At 37.2% G+C, this 21,380-nt stretch overlaps 1 protein-coding gene across 6 annotated transcripts in view; it reads left to right on the top strand.

Annotated features, from left to right (window-relative positions):
* The window catches only part of fcho2 (FCH and mu domain containing endocytic adaptor 2), a 159,867-nt gene that overhangs the window by 64,684 nt on the left and 73,803 nt on the right, over nucleotides 1-21,380 (top strand). For all 6 annotated transcript variants that reach the window (XM_052019149.1, XM_052019148.1, XM_052019147.1 and 3 more), the window contains exons 9-14: nucleotides 4,273-4,317; nucleotides 5,694-5,766; nucleotides 8,939-8,963; nucleotides 11,726-11,785; nucleotides 14,140-14,307; nucleotides 17,021-17,045. In XM_052019149.1, coding sequence (XP_051875109.1) covers nucleotides 4,273-4,317; nucleotides 5,694-5,766; nucleotides 8,939-8,963; nucleotides 11,726-11,785; nucleotides 14,140-14,307; nucleotides 17,021-17,045 — 396 coding nt within the window. The remainder of the gene's footprint in view (nucleotides 1-4,272; nucleotides 4,318-5,693; nucleotides 5,767-8,938; nucleotides 8,964-11,725; nucleotides 11,786-14,139; nucleotides 14,308-17,020; nucleotides 17,046-21,380) is intronic.

Raw genomic sequence — 21,380 nt, 5'->3', positions numbered from 1 at the left:
GTGTGTTTAAACAAAATGTCATCTTTGATCATAGGTTTCAGGTAACATTATTTTACATATCATGGTTTCTCATTTATTTTGCTTTGAAGTACCATAAATAATTGAAATACCTGCCTTGTTCTAATGCTTAAAAAATGCTCTTTAATAATATATGTATTTGCCTCTTGGTCTCCAGCTACCATGGTTTGTCCTTAAAATAGGTACAAATGTAATTTTCTGTTTTTTAGAGATAACAGGAAGACATCAGGCACTGGAATTAGCGTGCAAAAAAATTGACCTTTTGTGTTGAAGCTCAACACTGACATACCAACAGTTACCCTTTGTTTTGACAGCAGAATTAATTGAGGCTAAAATATTTCAAGTTCCTCTTCTATCAAGCTGTTCATTAAGAATTGCACTCTGGCTTTAGTGCTGTCAGAAAAATAACATGTTTTGCCATGATTAAATAGCAGAATGATAGTTGGTTCAGTGCTTTTCAGAGAGAGGTTGAATAAACTTTCTACTGCGGAAACAATTCAGAAGTGACGCGCTGTGAGGAGGGTCAGAATGTGTGCTTGTATCCAGCTGAGTTGTCAACTGGCTCAAAGCCAGGCACGCAAAGGCTTGTCATCTCAGGCAACATTTGAGGCATATGCATTGTAAAAACTGTCCTGTCATGCATGATTTCATAACTGAGAAACATAGCTCATTATAAAAATCGATCGGTTGTTTGATTACATTTTTGCTCTTTTTTTGCTTTAGTTATTACTACTTTGCTACAACTGTTGGAATTTGAGATAATTTTGGCATAAATTTCCACATGATTTGGATAGATTGAACCATAGGTACACTAATAGTTCAAACAGAAATTATTTTTAAGAATTGTGTTTGCATTGAAGAGTCATCCCCAAAATGACAGACTTCTTCATTTGCTGTACACTGTATTTCATTTGGTTGGATGAATCTAGTTTTAAGCCCATCAAGGTTTAGAAAATGTGAATTAACGTCCAAAGATTTTGCTGCTAAGATTATATAAGTTCAAGTATAATGAAATATTGCTGCTATTGTACATTATTTTTGAAAAATGTACTCTTTTTAAAAATGAGAATTTACTTTTAACTTCGCCAGGATTGTGTTTTCACAACTACATTATGTCAGGGAAGTGATTATTCCTAACTGTACTACATTACAGATGGGTAAATGCTATCATTGCTTTTATGGAATTTATCTGGAAAGCAACTGGAAAAACTGAAATGTTAACTTTTTCCTTAAAGCCTTTGAAAAGGATAGATAATCTGGCATCACCCTTTCTTATGTCACATTTAATCAAAGATTGTAACCAGAATTTTTTCTGGTCTATTCATTACTTATTGCACAAATCACGATTGGATTTCCAAGTTTTACTATGTGATTTTAAGGCTTTTAATATGCCAGACACTGTACTGAGAATTCAGATGTAATCTGAAATATATTTTCTGATTGCTGTGATAATACAACAATGCATATTGATTTCAAATTTATTCATCTGAAATCTAATTATTGGCAAGCTGTATGGGTACACATCTAGATATTTTACGAATGTACATTTAAAAAAGAAACTTGCATTCATAAAGCATCTTTCATGTCTTCATGACGTTTTGGAGCACTTTACCGCCAACGAAGTACTTTTTTTATTGAATTGTTGTGGGAAACCTGACAGTCATTTTGTGTACAGTAAGCTCATGACCAAATTTGCTAATGACCAAATTACCTGTTTTGATTATGTTGGTTGAAGGCTAAATATTGATCAACGCACTGGTGTAAATTCCCTTGCACATTTTCAAAAGAATTCCATAAGGTACACACTCCAGTAAGAATTGACAGGTTTAACGTCTCTTCAAAAGAATGACACCTCCAATTCCCATGGTACTGTGTTGGATTGTTAACTGGGATTTTGTGATCAAGTCTCTGAATCTGACTTGAACTTAAATCTTTCTGACTTGGACTGACAGAAAATAGCTGACATTTAACTGGATGTAAAGATGCATCTAATATTATAATGATTTTTATTTTAAAAAAATGAAATTTGGAAAACTTCTACCCTTCTTCTCCACCAGCTTTTGACCTAGATCTAAGCACCCAATCTTGTTTGTCCATTGAAAAAATTATCCAGTAAATATGTGGTCATATAGGCCTGATACTTGACTAGAATCTTAGGATTCTGAGAAGAGGAACATTTACTTAAATCCTTCAACCCTATGCTGCCAACTAAAGAGAAGATTGCTGATTTGTGACCCATCTGCATATATCTCCATTGGTTCACAAGAATCTGTGTCTTGGATTTGGAATTATCAATTGACCAAGTGTTAATTACCAAATGCAGATACCACCTTTTGTGTGAAGAAATATTTCCTAACTTCACTCTTGAAAAGCTTAGCTCTAATTTTTATGCCTTGTGCTTTTGGACTCCCCACCCGATGAAAGTTGTTTAGTCTATCTCCCTTAACAGATTCCCTTGATGCCTTGAAGATTCAATCAAATCTCTCCTTAACCTTCAAAATTGCAGGAGGTATAACAATAACTTGTGTAGTGTTTCCTCTTAATTTATCCTTTGGAACCCATGTATCGATGTCCTTTCTTAGGTGTGGTGTTCAGAACTACTCCAGATTTAGTCTAACTAGGGCTTTGTACAACAGAATTTGTGTAGCGTAATCCACCCTCAGATTCTAGTCCTCTAAGGAAATGGGCAATGTTCCTCTAGCCTTTTGATCATTTTCTATATCTGTCCAAAACACTCAAATAATCCATGAACAAGACATTTAAGTCTTCTTGCACTTGGCTTGTTCATAGCTTTTTGCTATTTAGAAACAATTCTATTCTATCCTTTTTAGGTATGAAGACGCTGTCCTTGCATATGGCTGGATTAAATTTAATTTTCCATAACTTTTTCCAATAAAATAACCTATTAACATCCTGTAATAATTTTGTTTCCCTCTTCCCTGCTTATGATGTTGCCTTTCTGGCACCAAACTTGGTAGCTTTCTTTCCTGTCATCTTAAGGTATAATAAATGGTGATTTTTGTAGCCCCCCCCCCAAAACAGATTTTTGAATTCTGTAATTACCTGGTAACCTCTGAAATTTTCTTTCTTTATTGGAATGGCATTTGCAATTTTCCAATCTAAAGAAATAGTTGATAAATTGAGAGAATATTGGAAAAATATTTTTAGTATTCTGCAGTGTTATATCATAATTCCATTGGGAATCTGAGATGGAAATCATCTAGTCCTCGTGGTCTGTCACTCTTTGGTATTCTGTATTTTTCTTCCTTATAATATTTTTCATTTGTAGATTTTGGTGAGACTCCATCCCTTATTTAGTATTTTTTGGGGGGATTGTTAACGTGCTATCCTCTTCCTCTTCATCATTCAGTATACCTGATGTTTTCTTGTTTTCATTTTGAAGTTCACAGTTATTAGCTTTCAGGGGGCTTAAGGTGATACAATTGTTCTAATAAAATTGTAAAAATTGTCTACTGTAGATTTTGATATCCCTTTCAAATTTATCTTTCTACATCCTTTTGTACCTCTGACCAATTGCAACATCCTCTTCTTTTTTGTATCAATCTCCCCACTCTGGCTGCTGGATTGGAGGTCAATTATGTATTTTTGTATGCTTTTTCATTTAGTTCTATGTTGTTCTTTATCTCTTTAATTGTTCATGGCTTTAGTTTTTTTGTCAACTGGAACTCGCGTTAAGTCCTTTTCCGAATATCTCTCTCCACTCTGATTTTGTTTTGATTTACTCAACTTATTGTGGAAAGCCTGTTGTTCTGTTAACCCAGGAAGAAATTCAATTGCAAATGTATGAGAAACTATGACATTGGTAATAACTACCAACTGTGGAATTTGACTGGTTTGAAGCTGAAAATTACAGCCAGTCAGCTTAGGGATGCCCAAAGCAAAGGGCAAATGGAGCAGGAAACAAATTCACCAGTCATATTCCGTTCTGAAGAGGCATAGAGGGTGGAGGTGAACCTGCTCACTTTATTAATTTCTAGTGCCTAGAACTGAATAAACCCTTGAAGCAAAGTAGATGAACTTTGGGCCAACTGCCTCACAAAAGGTTATCTGATTCATATTGAAAATGTTTTAAATACATAAGATATAAAAAAAAATCAAACATTAAACATCACTCCATTTTATTGAAACAAAAGCTCAGAATAATTTTGACTGCTGAATTGAATATTTACAAAGTTCTAGTGAATTCTGAAGGAAATTTGATTTGAAATATGGTCATTCATGTTCTTGTTTCAGGTTCTGTTGAATTTGAAGAATGTAACATAACCAATGCTCTAGAAGGTAAATGTTCTGCTTTTATTATATATATATATAGAGAGAGAGAGAGAGATGTCACTTTGATCAGTGTGATTGCAAATTAACATGTTACTTTAATGTGTCAATCTTGTATACTAATAAGGAAATGTTTCAATAACATTATTACGTAGTGCCTTACGATGGTCACATATCAAAGAATGGATACAGCATGTCTTCCCTTCCCCTTCTTAAAGTTCTCTCCTGAACCTACTCTCAATCCTCTCTTTTTTCTCTCCTTACCCCATATTCCTCCTCCCATCACACTGCTCTCTACCCCCTCTTTCTACACTTTTCCCCTTGTCCTCTGATCTCTTCCTTATCATCTGGTCTGTTGCCCCTCTCACTCTATCTATTCTTGCCCTCTTCTTTCTGCCTGCTCCTCTCCCACCATTCTTTCCCTCTCTGTGCCCTCTATCTCCCTACTCTTCCTCTCCATGATCTTCTCCCCTTCTGCTCTCGCGTCTTTCTTTGCTATAACCACTCTTTCCCTGCACTTTTCCCTATTTGTTTCTTTCCCCTGCTCTTCCTCTCTCTACACCCTCCTCTCTCTTTCTCCCCACTCTCTCAAAGGCAAAGCATTTTCCTTGGACCACTCAAATTGTTAAGTTTCTATTTTTGTTTAACAATGCAGTTAAATCTGTTCATGACAAGGTTGCTCTTTTTAATCCCTTGACACATATACACTGTTGATCTTGATGAATCGTGGAATAAGATGTTCATAAAGTAGCTCCTTCAAATTCCTGACAGCAACAATTTCTCTTGCTCTCCACAGAGCCAGAGATTTCTTTCCATGCCTTAATGGAGACTTCTTTCTGTAATCAGTTCTTTCTCTCTACACCATGCAATAATATATTGAAGTGCCTCACTTTCCACTTCTTACTCACCAAGAGCTCATTCCTTATGGCTTTTCTTCCATGTCAACAAAACAAAGCTGACTACAATACTGAGGGGAACATAGGACAAGGATGGAGTAACAGAAAAACTTTTTCCTTTTCTTCCTTCCTCACTTCACAGATGTTTTCCATTCTACAATTGCCTCTCCCTTTTGTTCCTACCCATTTCTTTCTCCCTCTCTCCACCATTTCTCAGAGATCCTCATTCCCATTTTACCCCTTAGGCATCCACTGAAAAGGAAGAAAACTACAATGGGGATGGATGGCTCTTGCCATCTGTCTTGAGAGACATGGGAAACTATTTAAAAATAATTATTTCTCTCCCAGAAAGAACATCTTAAGTACTCATTTAGTATGATCTATTGAATAGTTTGGGTCTTAGGAGACCAATTGTGTTTTATTTAGAACTCAATGGAACTATGTTTCTTGTTGCTGGATTGAATTTGCTGAATGATATTTGCAATGCAGGAGTGAAGAAGACCAGAAAGAAAACTTTTGGAATACCTGGACGAATGAAAAGAGACAAAGATACAGATTCAGTGTGAGTTTATGTTTTAATGGTTTTTGTGCAGCAGTTTAAATGGTCAGCATATAAGTGTAGGAAATTGAGACAGGAGTATGCTATATGACCCATTGAACCTGTTCTGTCATTCAATAAATTCATAGCTAAACCTATACCTTGTCCACTTTCCCACCCAATTATCATATCTATTAACATCTTTAGTTTCCAAAAGCCTTGAACATACCTAACTAAAGAATATACACAGCCCTCTGATTTAAATAATTTCAGAAGTTTACTAAAATCTCTGCAAAGAACAAGAGTTTCTCCTCATCTTTGTCCTAAAAGGTTGACTCTAATCTTGAGTCATTGCTCCCTAGTTCTAGACTCTTCCCAAGGGAAAAGAGATTCTTGTCATCTATTCTGTTAATCTCCTTCAGAATCTTTATGACTCAATGAGATCATCTCTCATTCTTCTACACTCCAGTAAGAATAAATCAAGCTTAGTCAGTTGCTCTTCCTAGGACAACTTCTTCATCCACCATCCCAGGAATTAATCTTATGAATTTATACTGCACTAACTCCAAAGCCAATATGGAGACCAAGATTGCACACAGTCTTCCAAATGTGATCACACCAAAGCCCTGTACAAACTCAACAAGGCATCCAGAAACAAAATAAATTGCAGATGCTAGAAATCTCTGAAATAAAGGCAAGAAATGCAGGAAATACACAGCAGGTTAGCAGCACTGGTGGAAAGAGAAACAAAGTTAACATTTCTGGCTGATGACCTTTCATCAGAACTAGAGAAAGTTAGAAGTGACACAAGTGGGATAGTGGTGCATTCTCAGAGAAGGTGGTGAAGGTTTATTAATCACAACTGATCTGTCTGAAGGAGATTTAATTAGAAGTAGACAAATGAGAGTTGTGAGGGAAGAAAAATAAACAATACTAGGAATGTGAGGTGCAAAACACTGCAGTTACTGGAGATCTGAAATAAAAGAGAATGCTGAAAATACTTGGCAGATCTGGCAGCATCTATGAAGAGGGAAAATGGGCTTACAGGCTTTTATCAGAACTATCCAGTTCTGATACAAACTGAAAAGGCTGTTTTTCCTGAAATCATTGACTTCATTGTTGAGTCCTGAGGGCTACAATGCATCTGGTTGGAAGATGAGATGCTAATCCTCAAGCTTATGTTGGGTTGTGTTGGAGCAGTGTAAGAGGCCAGAGTCAGAGATCAGAGTAAATGCCTCTGGTTGGACAGAATTGATACTGTCAGGAAGACTGTGGTGATACTTTTCCTGTAATGGAAAGCTGGGAGACCTCTCTGTAGCTTCCACAGTCAGACTTGTCTCCTTTTTTAAAATTAGTCATGATTGCAACATCTCTATGCCCTGCTATATCCCCCTCTTCCTTGATGTGGACCTTGAGATTGTGGATTTGTGACTGAAGCTCTGCACCACTAAGTTTTAGGATTTCAACAAGAATATCATCTACTCCAGAGACTTGGCTATTTTTGAATCATCTCCATTTATTGTCAGTCAGAAATGCTGACAAGACTGGCCCTATAGGCTTCTGTAGGTTGGAGTCAAGTGCATTCACGTCAAGGATGGAGTCACAGTTGAGGAGTTCTTCAGAGTGTTCCTTCCAGTGGACATTATCTGCCTAGATTGCACACTCTACAACCAAATTGATTAGTAGTGGATTGAATGAATATTTAGGAAGGGTGAAGTAGGCCGTTTTGGCTTGAATTATGTCAATATTTTGTATTGTCCAGGCAAGTGGAGAATATTCCACCACACACCTAACCTGTGTTTTGTGGATGGTGGAACAGTTTTGCTTTTGTAGCTGCAGTATTTATCTAGCTGGTCCTGTTGAATTTCTGGTCAATGGTGATCCCCAAAACGTTGGGGATTTGGTGATGTCCATAGTAATGTCATTGAATGTCAGGAATAGATGGTTGAACATTATTTTTGACAGAAATGGTCATTGCCCTGCACATGTGATGTGAGACATTGCTTGCCTCTGATCAGCTGATGCCTGAATACTGTTGAGATATTGCTGCATGCAGGCATAAGAGCACTTCCTAATTTCAGTGCACTTTTATACTTGGATTTATCACAGGAGTGAGGGAGTCTTTCTGTTAGATCCTCTTTAAAATGGAGGGAGAAAAATGCAGCCAACCAACCATGGAAATTTTACGCTCCCAATTTGTCCTTCCTTTTTAAAAAAACTGGCTTTTAATAATATTGTGACTTACTCAGTGTTTTGTTGCCTTTTTATTCAACTTTGACGACACCACAGATGGACTTTAATTCTAGATTTGCAAATTAAAAGCCAGCATTACTTAAAAAAATAGAAAATGTTACACAAATCCTTTTGTGGATTTGTTTGGAAACAAATTATGTTGCTTGAGTAGTTGTCAAATGGAATGTGTATTTGGCTGCCTCTCCATAGCGCATTTACTTCTGCTATATGTGGTATGTCCAGCTGACAAAAAAAAACATGTCAGCTGTACAATAGGAATATCTGAAAGTTAATCTAATGCAATAATTGCCTTTAGTTTTCAAAACATTTGACTCGTAGGTTTATGCAATTTTAGTTCCTTAGCTGAATATCTAGACTGGAAGTCACTCTGTTTGTTAATATGCAAATTTTTCCCCAGTCAACAAGTGCTGAGGTTATTTGTTGTATTTTTTTTCTCGGTGTAATTACTAAACCGCTGTAGATTTTAATCTATTCCCTTTTATCTGTGGCCAGAAATTTTCTTATCTTTGGCTGGAACCATAGACAAGGTCCGCTTCATGGGTCAGTTTACCTTTGATTTCCATGCTTGTATATGGCTATGCAGAAGTTAGAGATCTTGGCGCATCTGACCTCCTGCTCTGCTGTTAGACTTGGCACTTATTCTGGAACAGAGTATTGATGTCCTAAATTGAGAAGTTAGATGCATTTCACAGCCAGCCCCTCAACGTAGTGCCAGCATAGCCCCATTCACATCCCCAGCTTGTGGTATAGCTATGACAGCAAGGATTCAAGTGTGATTTAATTTGTTAAAAGAGGCATTGTTTATTAAAAATAAAGGTCACAAGAATGAATGTAACTTCTGAAAATTATTATGTTATAAATGTTAATTAGCTTTTGTTCTGTGTATTCATGATTAGAATATATACAGTAAATATAATTCCACTCTGTTTTATTCCTCTGACAGGGAATCTCCAGATGCTGATTCAGTGGTAAGTACACCAAGCAAAAGCAGAAATCTCAGAATGGTCACAGGACCATTACGACAAATATTCTATTAGAAATAGAATAGTACAACTTTAAGTACAGTGTAGATTACAAACAATGAACTTTTTCTTCTGTGTATATTTGTTTAAATTAATAAAGTATTTCATTAAATAAATATTGTCGAATTGCTATCAAACATTGTCCATCCAATGCTGGGATAAAATAACACACAATAGGAAATTCTACTGACTACAAAAGTTTAAGGAAAGAGGTGCAATTTAATCAGTCTAAGACAGCTTAATTTTATTCAGTTTGATTTTTGGAGATCTTAAGTACTTACTTGGTGGATTGGATTTAAAATTGGCTTAGCTATAGAAGGGTATTGGTGGAAGGGTGCCATTCTGATAGGTGCTCTGTGACCAGTGATGTTCCACAAGGATCAGTGCTGGGACCTTTGTTGTGGATGAAAATATAGGTGGGCTAATTAGGTAAATTGGTGGATGACACAAAAATTAGCATAGTGGTGGATAGTGAGGAAGGTTGTCAAAGACTCAGCAGGATATAGACCAGTTGAAAATGTGGGCAGAGAAATGGCAGGTGGAGTTTAATCTGGATAAGTGCGAGGTGTTGCACTTTGGGAGGTCAAATGGTAGGGGAAAGTATACAGTAAATGGCAGGAGCCTTAGGAGCAATGATGTACAGAGGGATCTTTGGGTGCAAGTCCATACTTTGCTGAAAGTGGCAACACGTAGATAGGGTGGTAAAGAAGGTGCACAGTATACTTGCCTTCATCAGTTGGCACATTGAGTATAAAAGTTGGGAAAGGTGGGAATATTACAGGAAGGGTGAGAATATTACAGGAAGGATGTGGAGGCTTTGGAGAGGGTGCAGGGGACGTTCACCAGGATGTTGCCTGGATTAGAGGGTACTAGCTATAGGGAAAGGTTGGGTAAACTTGGATTGTTTTCTCTGGAGTGTCAGAGGCTGAGAGGTAACCTGACAGAAGTGCATAAAGTTATAAGAAACATAGATAAAGTAGGGAGAGTTTTTCACAGGGTAGAGATGTAAAATATTAGAGGGTATGGCTTTAAGGTGATGGGGAAAGTTTAAAGCAGATTTACATAGAGAATGATAGGTGCCTGCAATGAGCTGCCAGGGGAAGTGGTGGAAACAGATGCAATAGCAATGTCTAAGAGGCATTTAGACAGGCACATGAACAGGCAAGGAATGGTGGGATATAGACCATGTTGCAGGCAGATGGGATTAATTTAAGTTGGCATCATGCTTGGCAAAGACATTGTGGACTGAAGGGCCTTTTCCCATGCTGTACTGTTCTGTGTTCTATGTTTAACTAAAATCTTGCAATTCTAATGTTTATGGTAACTAAAGTTGTAGTTTTATTTCTTTCTTGCCCACTCCCAATATCTCACAGAAAAGGGATCTTTACTTTTTGTGCCGTAATGGATGTGGTGGACTTGGTATGTGAGGATGAGACTTCTGAATGAATTTGAATTTATATTGGTGGTGGTTTGAGGATTGACCAGATGTGGCCAAATTTTTCACCAGATGCAAATAAATGTATGGATGTGAAAACAGTTAATTTTATCTTGTGGCTTTGAAAACATTGCAGAACAAAATTATAATATGAAAAATTCTTGAACATACAGTTCACTCTGTAACCTTTGCTGGATCCTCATGGCAATGAAGGTTACAGGAAATGAGTAGTTAATTTCTCCTAGTGCTTCAAATTAAAGATATTAGAACTTTAATTATTCGGAACTATGGGATTAATTTATCATAAATAGCCCATTGAAATGAATGAGAGAAATTTGCTGTCAGGAGAGAGGAAAGTTTTTTTTATACCTAGTTTAATTAAGTCAAATATTTTTAAGTGTATGTGTTTTTAGTCTTTTGATTTAGTTTTTTTTTGTGAGATTTTGAATGTTTGTGTCATCAAAGACATTGATGAACATACATTTGAAACAGCAGTTCTGATAGCCAGGGAATCTGTGAGCGCAGGCTCACTGATTGTCTAAGTCATTCTCTCACTAAAGCCAATCTCCCACCAGAAGACTGCACCCTGGACTATACTCTGAAAGCCATTTAGACAGGTACATGGATAGGAAAGGTTTAGAGGGATATGGGTCAAATGGAGGCAAATGGGACTAGCTCAGGTAGGCACCTTGGTCGGCATGGATGAGTTGGGCCAAAAGGCTTGTTTCCATGCTATATAACTCTATGACTCTATATAACTCCGAAGAAACAGCAAGGTACCGGGACCAACAATCTCTTGGCGGCAGAAGAATTATCCCAGCTTTTGATAGTAATATATATTTAATAAAAAGTTTGTTTCTTTGGAATAAATATGCTCAGCCCAAAAAAAAGTGTTTGCTGGTGATTTTCTCTTGTAGCTCACTTAGGGACTGCCCTGAACCAAAAAGCCCACTTTATGCAGTAGACCAGGACATTGTGTTTGTTTTTTTTCTAAGGTTTGTAATCCAACTGTTTCACAAAAATATTATTCACTACTTCTTTGAAAAAAAACTATCCTGTCTTTAAATCAACTGAATATCTTGTATGATAGTCCTATTGCACAGCATATTTTAGGGTTATTTCCTTGTATTTTCCTGATTTGGCACAGATCTTTGGTTTTTGTGCACAGATTGTACTAATTTTAATGGTCTGATAGTAAGTGGCAGAGATGTAATTGAAAATAAAAATGGTTCTCATTGTAGTTAACTGTTATACCTTTCTGTTTCTTCAATAGAATATGCCAGAGGTGGATGAGGAGGGTTACTGTATCAAGCCAGAAGTGAATCAAACTAATATCCTTAACCTGAACTAACTAATGTTGAAAGTTATCTTCGTTTCTTTATTATCTTCAGACAGTTAATGAGGTACACAATACAAATAAGCAACCACGATAGATTGTCAATGTCAGTCAACAAACCACTATTCAGAGTAAAATTAATCAGAATTAACAATAGACAAAATTTTCAGAGGAGTACAGAAATGTTGACTTCTTATCGGAATACACAACTGGGGGGAGAAAAACTTGATCATGAAATAGGATTTACCAAATTCTATATTTAAAAACTATTATTGAATTTGTTTCCACCATTCTTTAAGGTAAAGCTTTCCAATTGATTAGAATATGCTGTTTCATTCCTTCCCTCTGGTGTCTCCTTAAGTTCATTTACCATTTATACCTGAAATCAGCGTTCTCTGGTTCGGACTGCCATAGAATACAATTTCTCCTTATTTATTCTAGCAAATTCTTCTATCATTTTGAACACTTCTAGTACCTCCAGGACCTTATAGGAAAGGTTTAGAGGATATGGGCCAAACACAGGCAAGTGGGACAAGCTCAGGTAGGCACCTTTGTCAGTATGGATGAGTTGGGCCAAAGAGCTTGTTTCCATGCTACATAACTCTGTGACTCTATGGTGGAAGAAACAGCATGATACAGGATGCAAGGGACCAGCAATCTTTGACCTCCCCTTGCTGCCTTTGCTGTAAGAAAAACAACCTGACTTTGTTTTTCCATGGAAAACTCACATCGCTGGTACCACTCTAGTGAATGGCCCTTCTAAGGCAGTGACATCTTTTCTAAAGAGTGGTATCTAGAACTGAGTAAAATATAGCAGCACAGGCTAGTCCTGCATCTTGTTCACTTTCCCACTCAAATCCACTCCTCTAATTTCATTATTAACCAAAAAGTCATCAATTTCAGCCTTGAGTATGCTCAGTAACTGAACACCCAACAGTCTAAGGTAGAGAATTCCAAAGATTTATAACCTTCCTCCTTAAATATCGCAGTTCAACCTTTTATGTTGAACTATCTTCTGGAGTTCTAAGCTTTCCAACTATGGGAAACAATCTCTTGGCATCTGCCATGTCACTCTCCCTGAGTCTTGTATATTTCAACAGGATGACCCCCCCCTTCTAAATTCCAGGGATTATAGCCCAGTCCTTATGTAGGATAATTGTCTCATGTTGCCCTGATTCCAAGACAAATGTGTTCCTCTTGAGATACAGAGTTCAAAACTGCACATAATACCCGTTATGAGGTTTCACCAAAGCCGTGCACATTTTTCTTGCTTTTATAGTCCAAACCGCCTTGCATCAAAGGACAATACATTGGTCTTGGCTAAAACTTGCACTAAACAATTAGGAACATGTGTTTCCACATGCTTATTTTCCTGATTTCTTAAGTTGAAACAGGAAAACCCTTCTCTGCACCAGCATTTACCAGTTCTTGCTGTTTTAAAATTGCTTTTCTATTCTTCTTTGTAAGTGTGTATGTCCTTGTTCTCCATATGCCACCATCTTTGCCACCTGCTTAATCTGCCTCTATCTTTAAGGAGACTTCCTCATGGCTCACTTTCCCACCTAGCTTTGTTTTATTACGAAACATGGATATGTTTCATTTTGTTTTAGCATCCATGCCATTAATATAAATTGTGACAGCTGGTCCCATTCTTTGTACCCTGTGCCCTTTTTGGATTGGAAATCCACCCTATAGTCTTCAATCACATTTGTAGAATAACACCTTTTAACTGGGCTAGGTCAAAGGCCAAGACTCCTGCATCACTGCATAATGCGTCTCCAGATTTGCCTGACTTATGGTCACATCCTGGCCACTGGCCAGATCCAGGCTACCAACTGACCAAAGAGGCATAACTCCTTTGTGGATGAAAGTGTTCAGGTAACTTTTGCTTTCCCTGATACTGTGTAGTTGGGATTCCAGCTCCTGAGAGGGTTACAGATGATGCAAAGAGTCATTGCAGATGTGGTTGCTGAGGATCTCACTGGTCTCAGCAAACTCATACATGCTGCAGCATTTCACCTGCTCTTCCATTTATATTAAACTTTGCTTAGTATATTCAGTTGGCAGAAGATTTCTAGTCACTTGACTTTTATATCAACTTGAAGTTTATTAGTCTTTTGAAAGCCTTTAAAAAAAAGTATGCAGCATATTTATTAAGAAGTGATGCTAACATTCTGCCCCATATTAGTGCATTGTATGATAGTAAACTAGCAAATGGTAGAGCTCTGCCACAAAAACTTGATCCTTTTGTCCTCAGAACAGTTAGTTATCTTAAACTGATATTTCAGGCTACAAACCCTATACAGTTATAAATTTGAATTTCTTTTCTTTCCCTTAACTGATGCAAACATGCCAAAGAAAATAATTTTTATTCATCAAGTGATTCAGGCTCTGATGATGAGGAACCCAAGAAGTTCCATGTGCAAATTAAGCCCATGCAACCAAACAATGATACAAATCATACATTAGAAGAGCTGAAAGCTTCCATTGGGAATATTACTCTTTCTCCTTCCCCATCCGTAAGTATTTTATGCTTGTATATTAATATTTTAACTAAGAATCAAATTTAATTACTTACTAGACTTTATAGTATGCCTACATTCATTCACCATATGTAGTTTAAGTTTGGGACCTTGTTTACACAATTAGAAGCCAAAGTTGGTGATGGTGACAAAACCATCCAAGATGTGCTGATATTGCTCAGAAGATGTATTGTAAGAAGTGAATCATGATTTAGAGGTAAATACATAACTTGGAATCAACTTGTTTGTGAAGAATTGAAGTAAAATTTGAAGCATTTGCATCAAGTAAATACTGAACTTTTTTGATGCTTGCTGTGCAGTCTTCTAATTTATCATTATTAATTAGAGTCAGACATGAAATAGGTTGATTTTAAAATGTCCCCTAAAATGCCCTAACAAACCATTTGGTTGTGAACTGCAGTGGTTTAGGAATCCAGCTCTCTTCATGACTTCTCAAAGGCAATTAGAGGTAGACAGTAAGTTCTGCCCTTGACAACAATGTCCAGAACCCAAAAATGCACTTAAAAAAATCTTGTCATAATTTCAGTTAGATCTTCAGGGGTTAAATAATACATTCCAGAGTTTATTTGTTTTATATATATTGTTTGATATTTTACATAAGCTCAAATTAGGTTCTCTGTCACCTATTATAAAGGAATGTCAACTTACACCATTCAACCCATTAGTGATTCTGGCACATCCAACCAAAAATTATCATAACATCAGTTGGATATTTAGTTGTCTTTCATGAATTTCAGGTGTCAGTTTCCACCAATGCTACCAGTCTCTGCATTTCAAAACTGGTCTAGTTTAAGGGAGGTAGAAATTATGCAATTCAGTTAAACACTGAAAAGGTCTCAGGATTCTCCACAATTGGAGATAATCAGTGCCTTCTGGTTCTTAGAATAAGTCAGTTGTTCATATTAGTTTTAGTTGGTTACAATTAGGCACCTTCGACTAATTAGCTCAATGCATTTTGTTATGATGAGGGGAAATGTTGGTGAAGAATGAAAAAGGAAATTGCAGAAGAATTAATATAAAAGTACTTGTTAATAGTCAAAACAATTTTTATTTATATCAAGTGGTAAAGTTAACCTAGCATGCTAAATATTAAGCCATGTGTATTTGGTCTGTACAGACTCAAGGCTAATGGAAATAATCATAAGAGCATAAGAAACAGAAATGGGAGTAGATCATTCGGCTCTTTATGCCTGTTCTACTATTCAATAAGATCAGATTTATATTTTCCCTCTGCAGCACTTTCCAGCACTAACTACATATCCTTTAATATATTTTTTAAAAATCGTTCAGACTTGAATTATAGTGACTGACTCAGTGACAATGACTGTGCGTCCGCACCCTTATTGGGTAGTGAATTCCAAAGGTTAACTACCTCTGGGTGAAGAAATTGCTTCTCATCTTTGTTCTTATTTTGAGACTTTGAGACTTTGACCCTTAACTAACTGGATAACAAAAATTTATTGTTAAGATCCTTCACCCTTTTTGGTTCATTTCTTGCCCTTATTTCTTACCTTATAAAGAACTAACTGGTTCATTATTCTCAATTAAAGATTAAAAGTAGGTCATATATGCTGAATACTTATTTACGTATATTTAAATAAAAGCTCTTGGACCTTAAAAAAAGTAACTTCAAATATATTTTGGCCACTTAAAAACTGTCAGAGCAGCTCAGATCTGACTTTTAACCACTACAGGCAGAAGCTTGAGAATCCCAAGCAGAAAGTTAAGGTCTAGTCTTCTGCTCTGTTCCAGCTAAGTGCCAATTCTGGGCCACCTGCACTGTGCCAGGACAGTGCAAACTTCCTCAGATTTCCCAGTGCCTATGCTTGTAAATCTGTCTGGGACACCTTGGCCTGGCTGAAATCAGTGGGAAGAAATGGTTGTGGAGTGGACAATAAATAACATCTAATTTCCTTTGTACTTGATTTAATTCCATTGATTTATAAGTATTTAATAAATTTTAATTACACTAGTGCTTTTTGGTCTTTTAACCTGATTTTTAAAATTGTAATATTTTGTATTTTTAAATGGTAATTTTATTTTTCAGTGTTCAGCATTAGCAAACATTCAATTTAAACAACAGCATCAATAGTAGGAAAGCCTGGGAGCAGGGCTTCACCAGGCTGTAAATAGCATTCAGGACACAGAGAGTGTCAGAAACACTCAGAAAGGTAGAGCAATTCACTGAGTCTCTGTGATAAGCTGGCACTGGTCTACCAGGGGAAGACTGTGCCTGGAGGCATGTGTAAAAAAAAGTACTCCGAGGGCTGGGGCATCTTTTCAGTCAGCAGAAGATTCCTCCCTTCATTGTAGAAATCTTTTGATATAAATCTATTGTTAAAATGTAAGTTCACAGATTAGTATTTGATGTTACCTTTACTTTTCTGTTTACATGCTGACATCAGAGGCACAGTCCGGTAAGTGATTATTTCATCTCTGAATGATCTCTTAGTGAGAATTTGCTATTCATAACGGTAGATAAGAATGAGTTGTGCTTGTGTATATGCAGTACTTGCATTTGTACACAGTTGTGTGCTAGCTGGAAATTCATAGTCATTATTTTATTTGCTGAATTAACAATATGTTAATGTAATCCTTAGAATCCTGTTTTGCATATATTTGTTATTAATAGAATTTGAATTGTGGTTTTAATGCATTTCCGAACAATGTTTATGTTTTGCCATTCCAGATCGCAATGAAAAGAAATTTATCTAGTAAGTGTAATCATTAGGTCTTTTTTTTGTATGTTATGCTAAGCAACTATGATTGAATATCATTTTCGGTATAGTCAAACTATTTTAGTTCCTAATAGTCATAGAGTCCTACAGCATGGAAACAGGCCCTTTGGCCCAACTCATGCATGCCTGCTGTGTTGCCCAGCGAGCTAGTCTCATCTTCCCACATATGGCCCATAGCCCTCTAAATCTCTCCCATCCATCTGCTTATCTAAAATCATGAGCCACTGGTCATGTTTAGGAAACAGGAGTAACAAATTTTAGAATGCATGTAAGCCATAAAATCTTGTTTATTTTGTTTTCTATTTCTTTCCTGTTTTAATGAAACTTGTATATATCCCTGCAGTTTTTAAATTAATAAACTCACCTTGCTGTAAATATCAACTTTTAGGCCAAGACAGTTTTACTTCTAATACTGAATTTGTTCAATTTTTTTAATGTAAGATGCTGTACATAATTTAGCAGGCAGGAATATGTTTGATCTCTTTATGCATACAAAGAATTTGTTTCATTGCTGATAGGGAGTTCATTGTAGCCAAGGAGAATTGAGAAAGTGAGGCTCCAGAGTTTCTGCAATGTCCCCTGGGCCTTTTGGACCTGTCAACCCAATAATTAACATTCTTACTCCTTATAATCTGTATTGGCATGTCTCAATCTTGTGTGAAGATAGCTGCAAAACATTCAATAAGAAACTAAGAACCTTACTCAAATCCTCTGCTTCCACATATGGGTTACCTGATAGGCATTTCTCTTTCCTTAGTATCTTCTGACTCTTTATATACTTATAAGTAAATTTGGATTTTCTTAGACTTGCCATGCTTGTTCTTTCCCCTTCAATTTGCTCTCTACACTTTTTGTACTCTATGAGGCTTTTGTGCTTGGCGTCTGACATAATTTTCCCTTTTTTGTCGTTTCCTACCCTCCGTGGACCTTGCCATCCAGAAGACCCTAGGTTTGGCAATACTACCCTTCTATACCTGAACATTTTATAATAAACAACTTGAATCTATTTCATTGCCACCCATTGTTCAGAAACTGATTTACCTTCAAGTAGCTGTTTGTGGTTCACTTTTTTTAAAATCACTTCTCAGTCAATAAAAATGAATTTCCTTCAAATGAGAATCTTTTCCATTACTATGTTAAATCGAACTGAATTACCACAAAACTAATCTCCCACAGATATTCCTTCCATCTGCCCAGCTTCATTCCCTAAAACTAAATCCAGAATTGCCTCCCAGTGTTCTTGTTCAGCTTGCTATATACTGGCTAAAAAAGTTGTCCTGAGTGAATTTTGTGCCCTCTACATCTTTTACACTTTTCTACATTATTGCTGTTAATATTGAGTAATTACCCACAATTAATGGCCACAATTAATTTTTGCACTTGTCAGGAATTTGCCACAGAATTAGTTCTTCTATCCTCGTCAATTGTTTTGAGGTGTAAAGTACATTCTCTACAGTGTAATTATTCCTTTATTTCTTCTTTGGTTTAACCCATGTAGCTTCACTTAATGATCCTTCTAAGATTTTCTTATCACTCTTCCCCAAGTATTAACCCCATCCCTTTCCTCAGGAACTCCATGAAACTGAAATTATTTGACCTAAAGGTAACCACATAACTTCTGACCATATTCCTGTGCTATTGTCATGATTGCCCTACATCCACTTTCAAGAGATTTCCCAACTGTGACCAATCACAGTTCATATGCATTTGAAACTGTCTTTATATGATCTGGTTGTGGACTCAGATCCACCTACCTGCCTTTTCCCCATAACCCTTAATTCCTCTACTACGCAAAAATCTATCTGACTGCCTCTTAAATATATTTAAAGAGGTAGCCTCTACTGCTTCCCTGGGCAGAGAATTCCACAGATTCACTACTGTCTGGGAAAAGCAGTTTCTCCTCCTCTCCATCCTAAATCTACTCCCCCAAATCTTGAGGCTATGTCCCCTAGTTCTAGTCTCATCTCGCAGTGGAAACAACCTTCCTGCCTCTATCTTATCTATCCCTTTCATAATGTTATATATTTCTGTAAGATTCTTTCTCATCCTTCTGAATTCCAGCAAGTAGAGTCCCAGGCGACTCAATCTCTCCTCATAGGCTAACCCCCTAATCTCCAGAATCAACCTGGTGAACTTCCTCTGCACCGCCTCCAAAGCCAGTATATCCTTCCTCAAGTAAGAAGACCAGAACTGCACACAGTACTCCCGGTGCGGCTTCACCAGTACCCTGTGCAGCATAATCTCCCTGCTCTTAAATTCAATCCCTCTAGCAAAGAAGGCCAACATTCCATTTGCCTTCTTGATAACCTGTTGCACCTGCAAACCAACCTTTTGCGATTCATGCACAGGCACTTCCAAGTCCCTCTGCACAACAGCATGCTGCAATCTTTCACCATTTAAATAATAATCTGATCTTCTATTTTTCCTTCCAAAGTGGATGACCTCACATTTACCAACATTGTCCTCCATCTGCCAAACCCTTGCCCACTCTCTGCAGTCTCTCTGCATCCTCTGCACCATTTGCTTTTCCACTCAATTTAGTGTCATCAGCAAACTTAGATATGCTACACTCGGTCCCCTCTTCCAAATTGTTAATGTATATCATGAACGGTTGCAGGCCCAGCACCGACCCCTGCAACGCCCCGCTCACCACTGATTGCCAACCAGAGTAATCCCCATTTATCAGAACTCTCTGCCTTCTATTGGTTAACCAGTCTTCTATCTATGCTAATACATTACCCCCAACTCCATGCATCCTTATCTTATGGATGTGACTTTTATGCAGCACCTTATCAAATGCCTGGAAATAAATCACATTTACTATCTCTAATAACGACTATAGCCCAGCTTTCCACTTTCTACCCCCTGATTAAACTTGAAATCAGTCAATACTGCTGTTTGTTTCATAAATTGCACCATCCTGCTTATCCATCATTCCTGTACTCAGCAACTTCATGTGGTTCCAGTTAAGTCAGGCCTTCATTTTAAAATTTCCATCCTTGTTTTCAGATCTCTCCACAGTCTTACCCTCTCCTTATCTCTTTGACCTTCTTTAGCCTGATAACCTGCTAAGTTATCTGTACTTTTCCAGTTTGGGCTTTGAGTTTCCCTGGTTTTAGTTACTCCACCTCTGGGTCTGTGCCTTCAGCTGCCATAGTCCCAAGCAGTGGAATTCCCTCCCTGTAGCTCTCTGCCTCACCACTGCTCTCTCCTCTTTTAAGATACTCGTAATCTTCCTCCTTCACCTGCCCTAGCATAGATCATAGAACAGTACAGCACAGCACAGGAATAGGCCCTTCGTCCCACCATGTCTGCCTCAACCATGATGCCAATCAAAACTAATCCCATCTGTCTGAACATGGTCCTTATCCCTCTATTCCCTGCATGTTCATGTGTACATCTCAATGCCTCTTAAACATTGCTGTCGTATCTGCTTCTATCACCTCCCCTGACAGCAGGTTCTAGGCACCTACCACTTGTGTAAAGAAAATGCATCACGTCACATTTGTCTGGATTAAACTTCATTTGCCATTTCTCCACCCAAATTTCCAACTCTGCTATATCCTGCTGAATCCTTTGACAACCTTCCTTGCTATCCACAACTCCACCAATCTTCATGTCATCTGCAAACTTACTAATCAGACCAATGATCCAAATCATTAATATATATTACAAACAACAGAGGTTCCAGCATTGATCCTTGCAGAACACCACTGGTCACAGACCATCTGTCAGTAAAACTCCCTTCTGCCACTACTCTCTGCTGTCGATGACCAAGCTAATTTTGAGTCCAATTTACCAACTCACCTTGGATCCCATGTGACTTAATCTTCTGGACCATCTCTTTACATAACAGTTACTTCATGTGCCTCTTTTAAGACGATCAATGAAATCTACCGCTTTCATTTGCTGTAATGTATGCTTCTCTGTTTTAATGTTAATTGTTCTTGCTTACATTCTTGTGGAGCACTTCAGAATATTTTACCATGCTGAAGCTGCTGTTATAGTTTGATAAATGAAATTAAGAAGGCCATTAAAAGCTACAGAGCAGTAAAGAAAGGGCAGCGATGTGGAACTAATTAAATAATTGTTTTCACAAGATGGCATGGGCACCATGAGCCAAATATCTTTGCTGTAAAATTATATTTTATATTGTGTATATTAGGAAATATTTGCAGTCTTGACTAGAATTCCTCCAGCTACTGCATTATAAATTCAAAACAATCATTATAATATTCAGAAAAGATTAAAGAGTTAACTTGGAATATTTAGCAAAACGTGTGTTATGTGTTCTTTTGGAAGACTATTAGA

Source organism: Pristis pectinata, chromosome 7 (genome assembly GCF_009764475.1).
Source record: "Pristis pectinata isolate sPriPec2 chromosome 7, sPriPec2.1.pri, whole genome shotgun sequence".
Taxonomy (NCBI): domain Eukaryota; kingdom Metazoa; phylum Chordata; class Chondrichthyes; order Rhinopristiformes; family Pristidae; genus Pristis; species Pristis pectinata.
The sequence above is the reverse complement of the archived record's forward strand: the minus strand, read 5'-3'. Positions and strand labels throughout refer to the sequence as shown.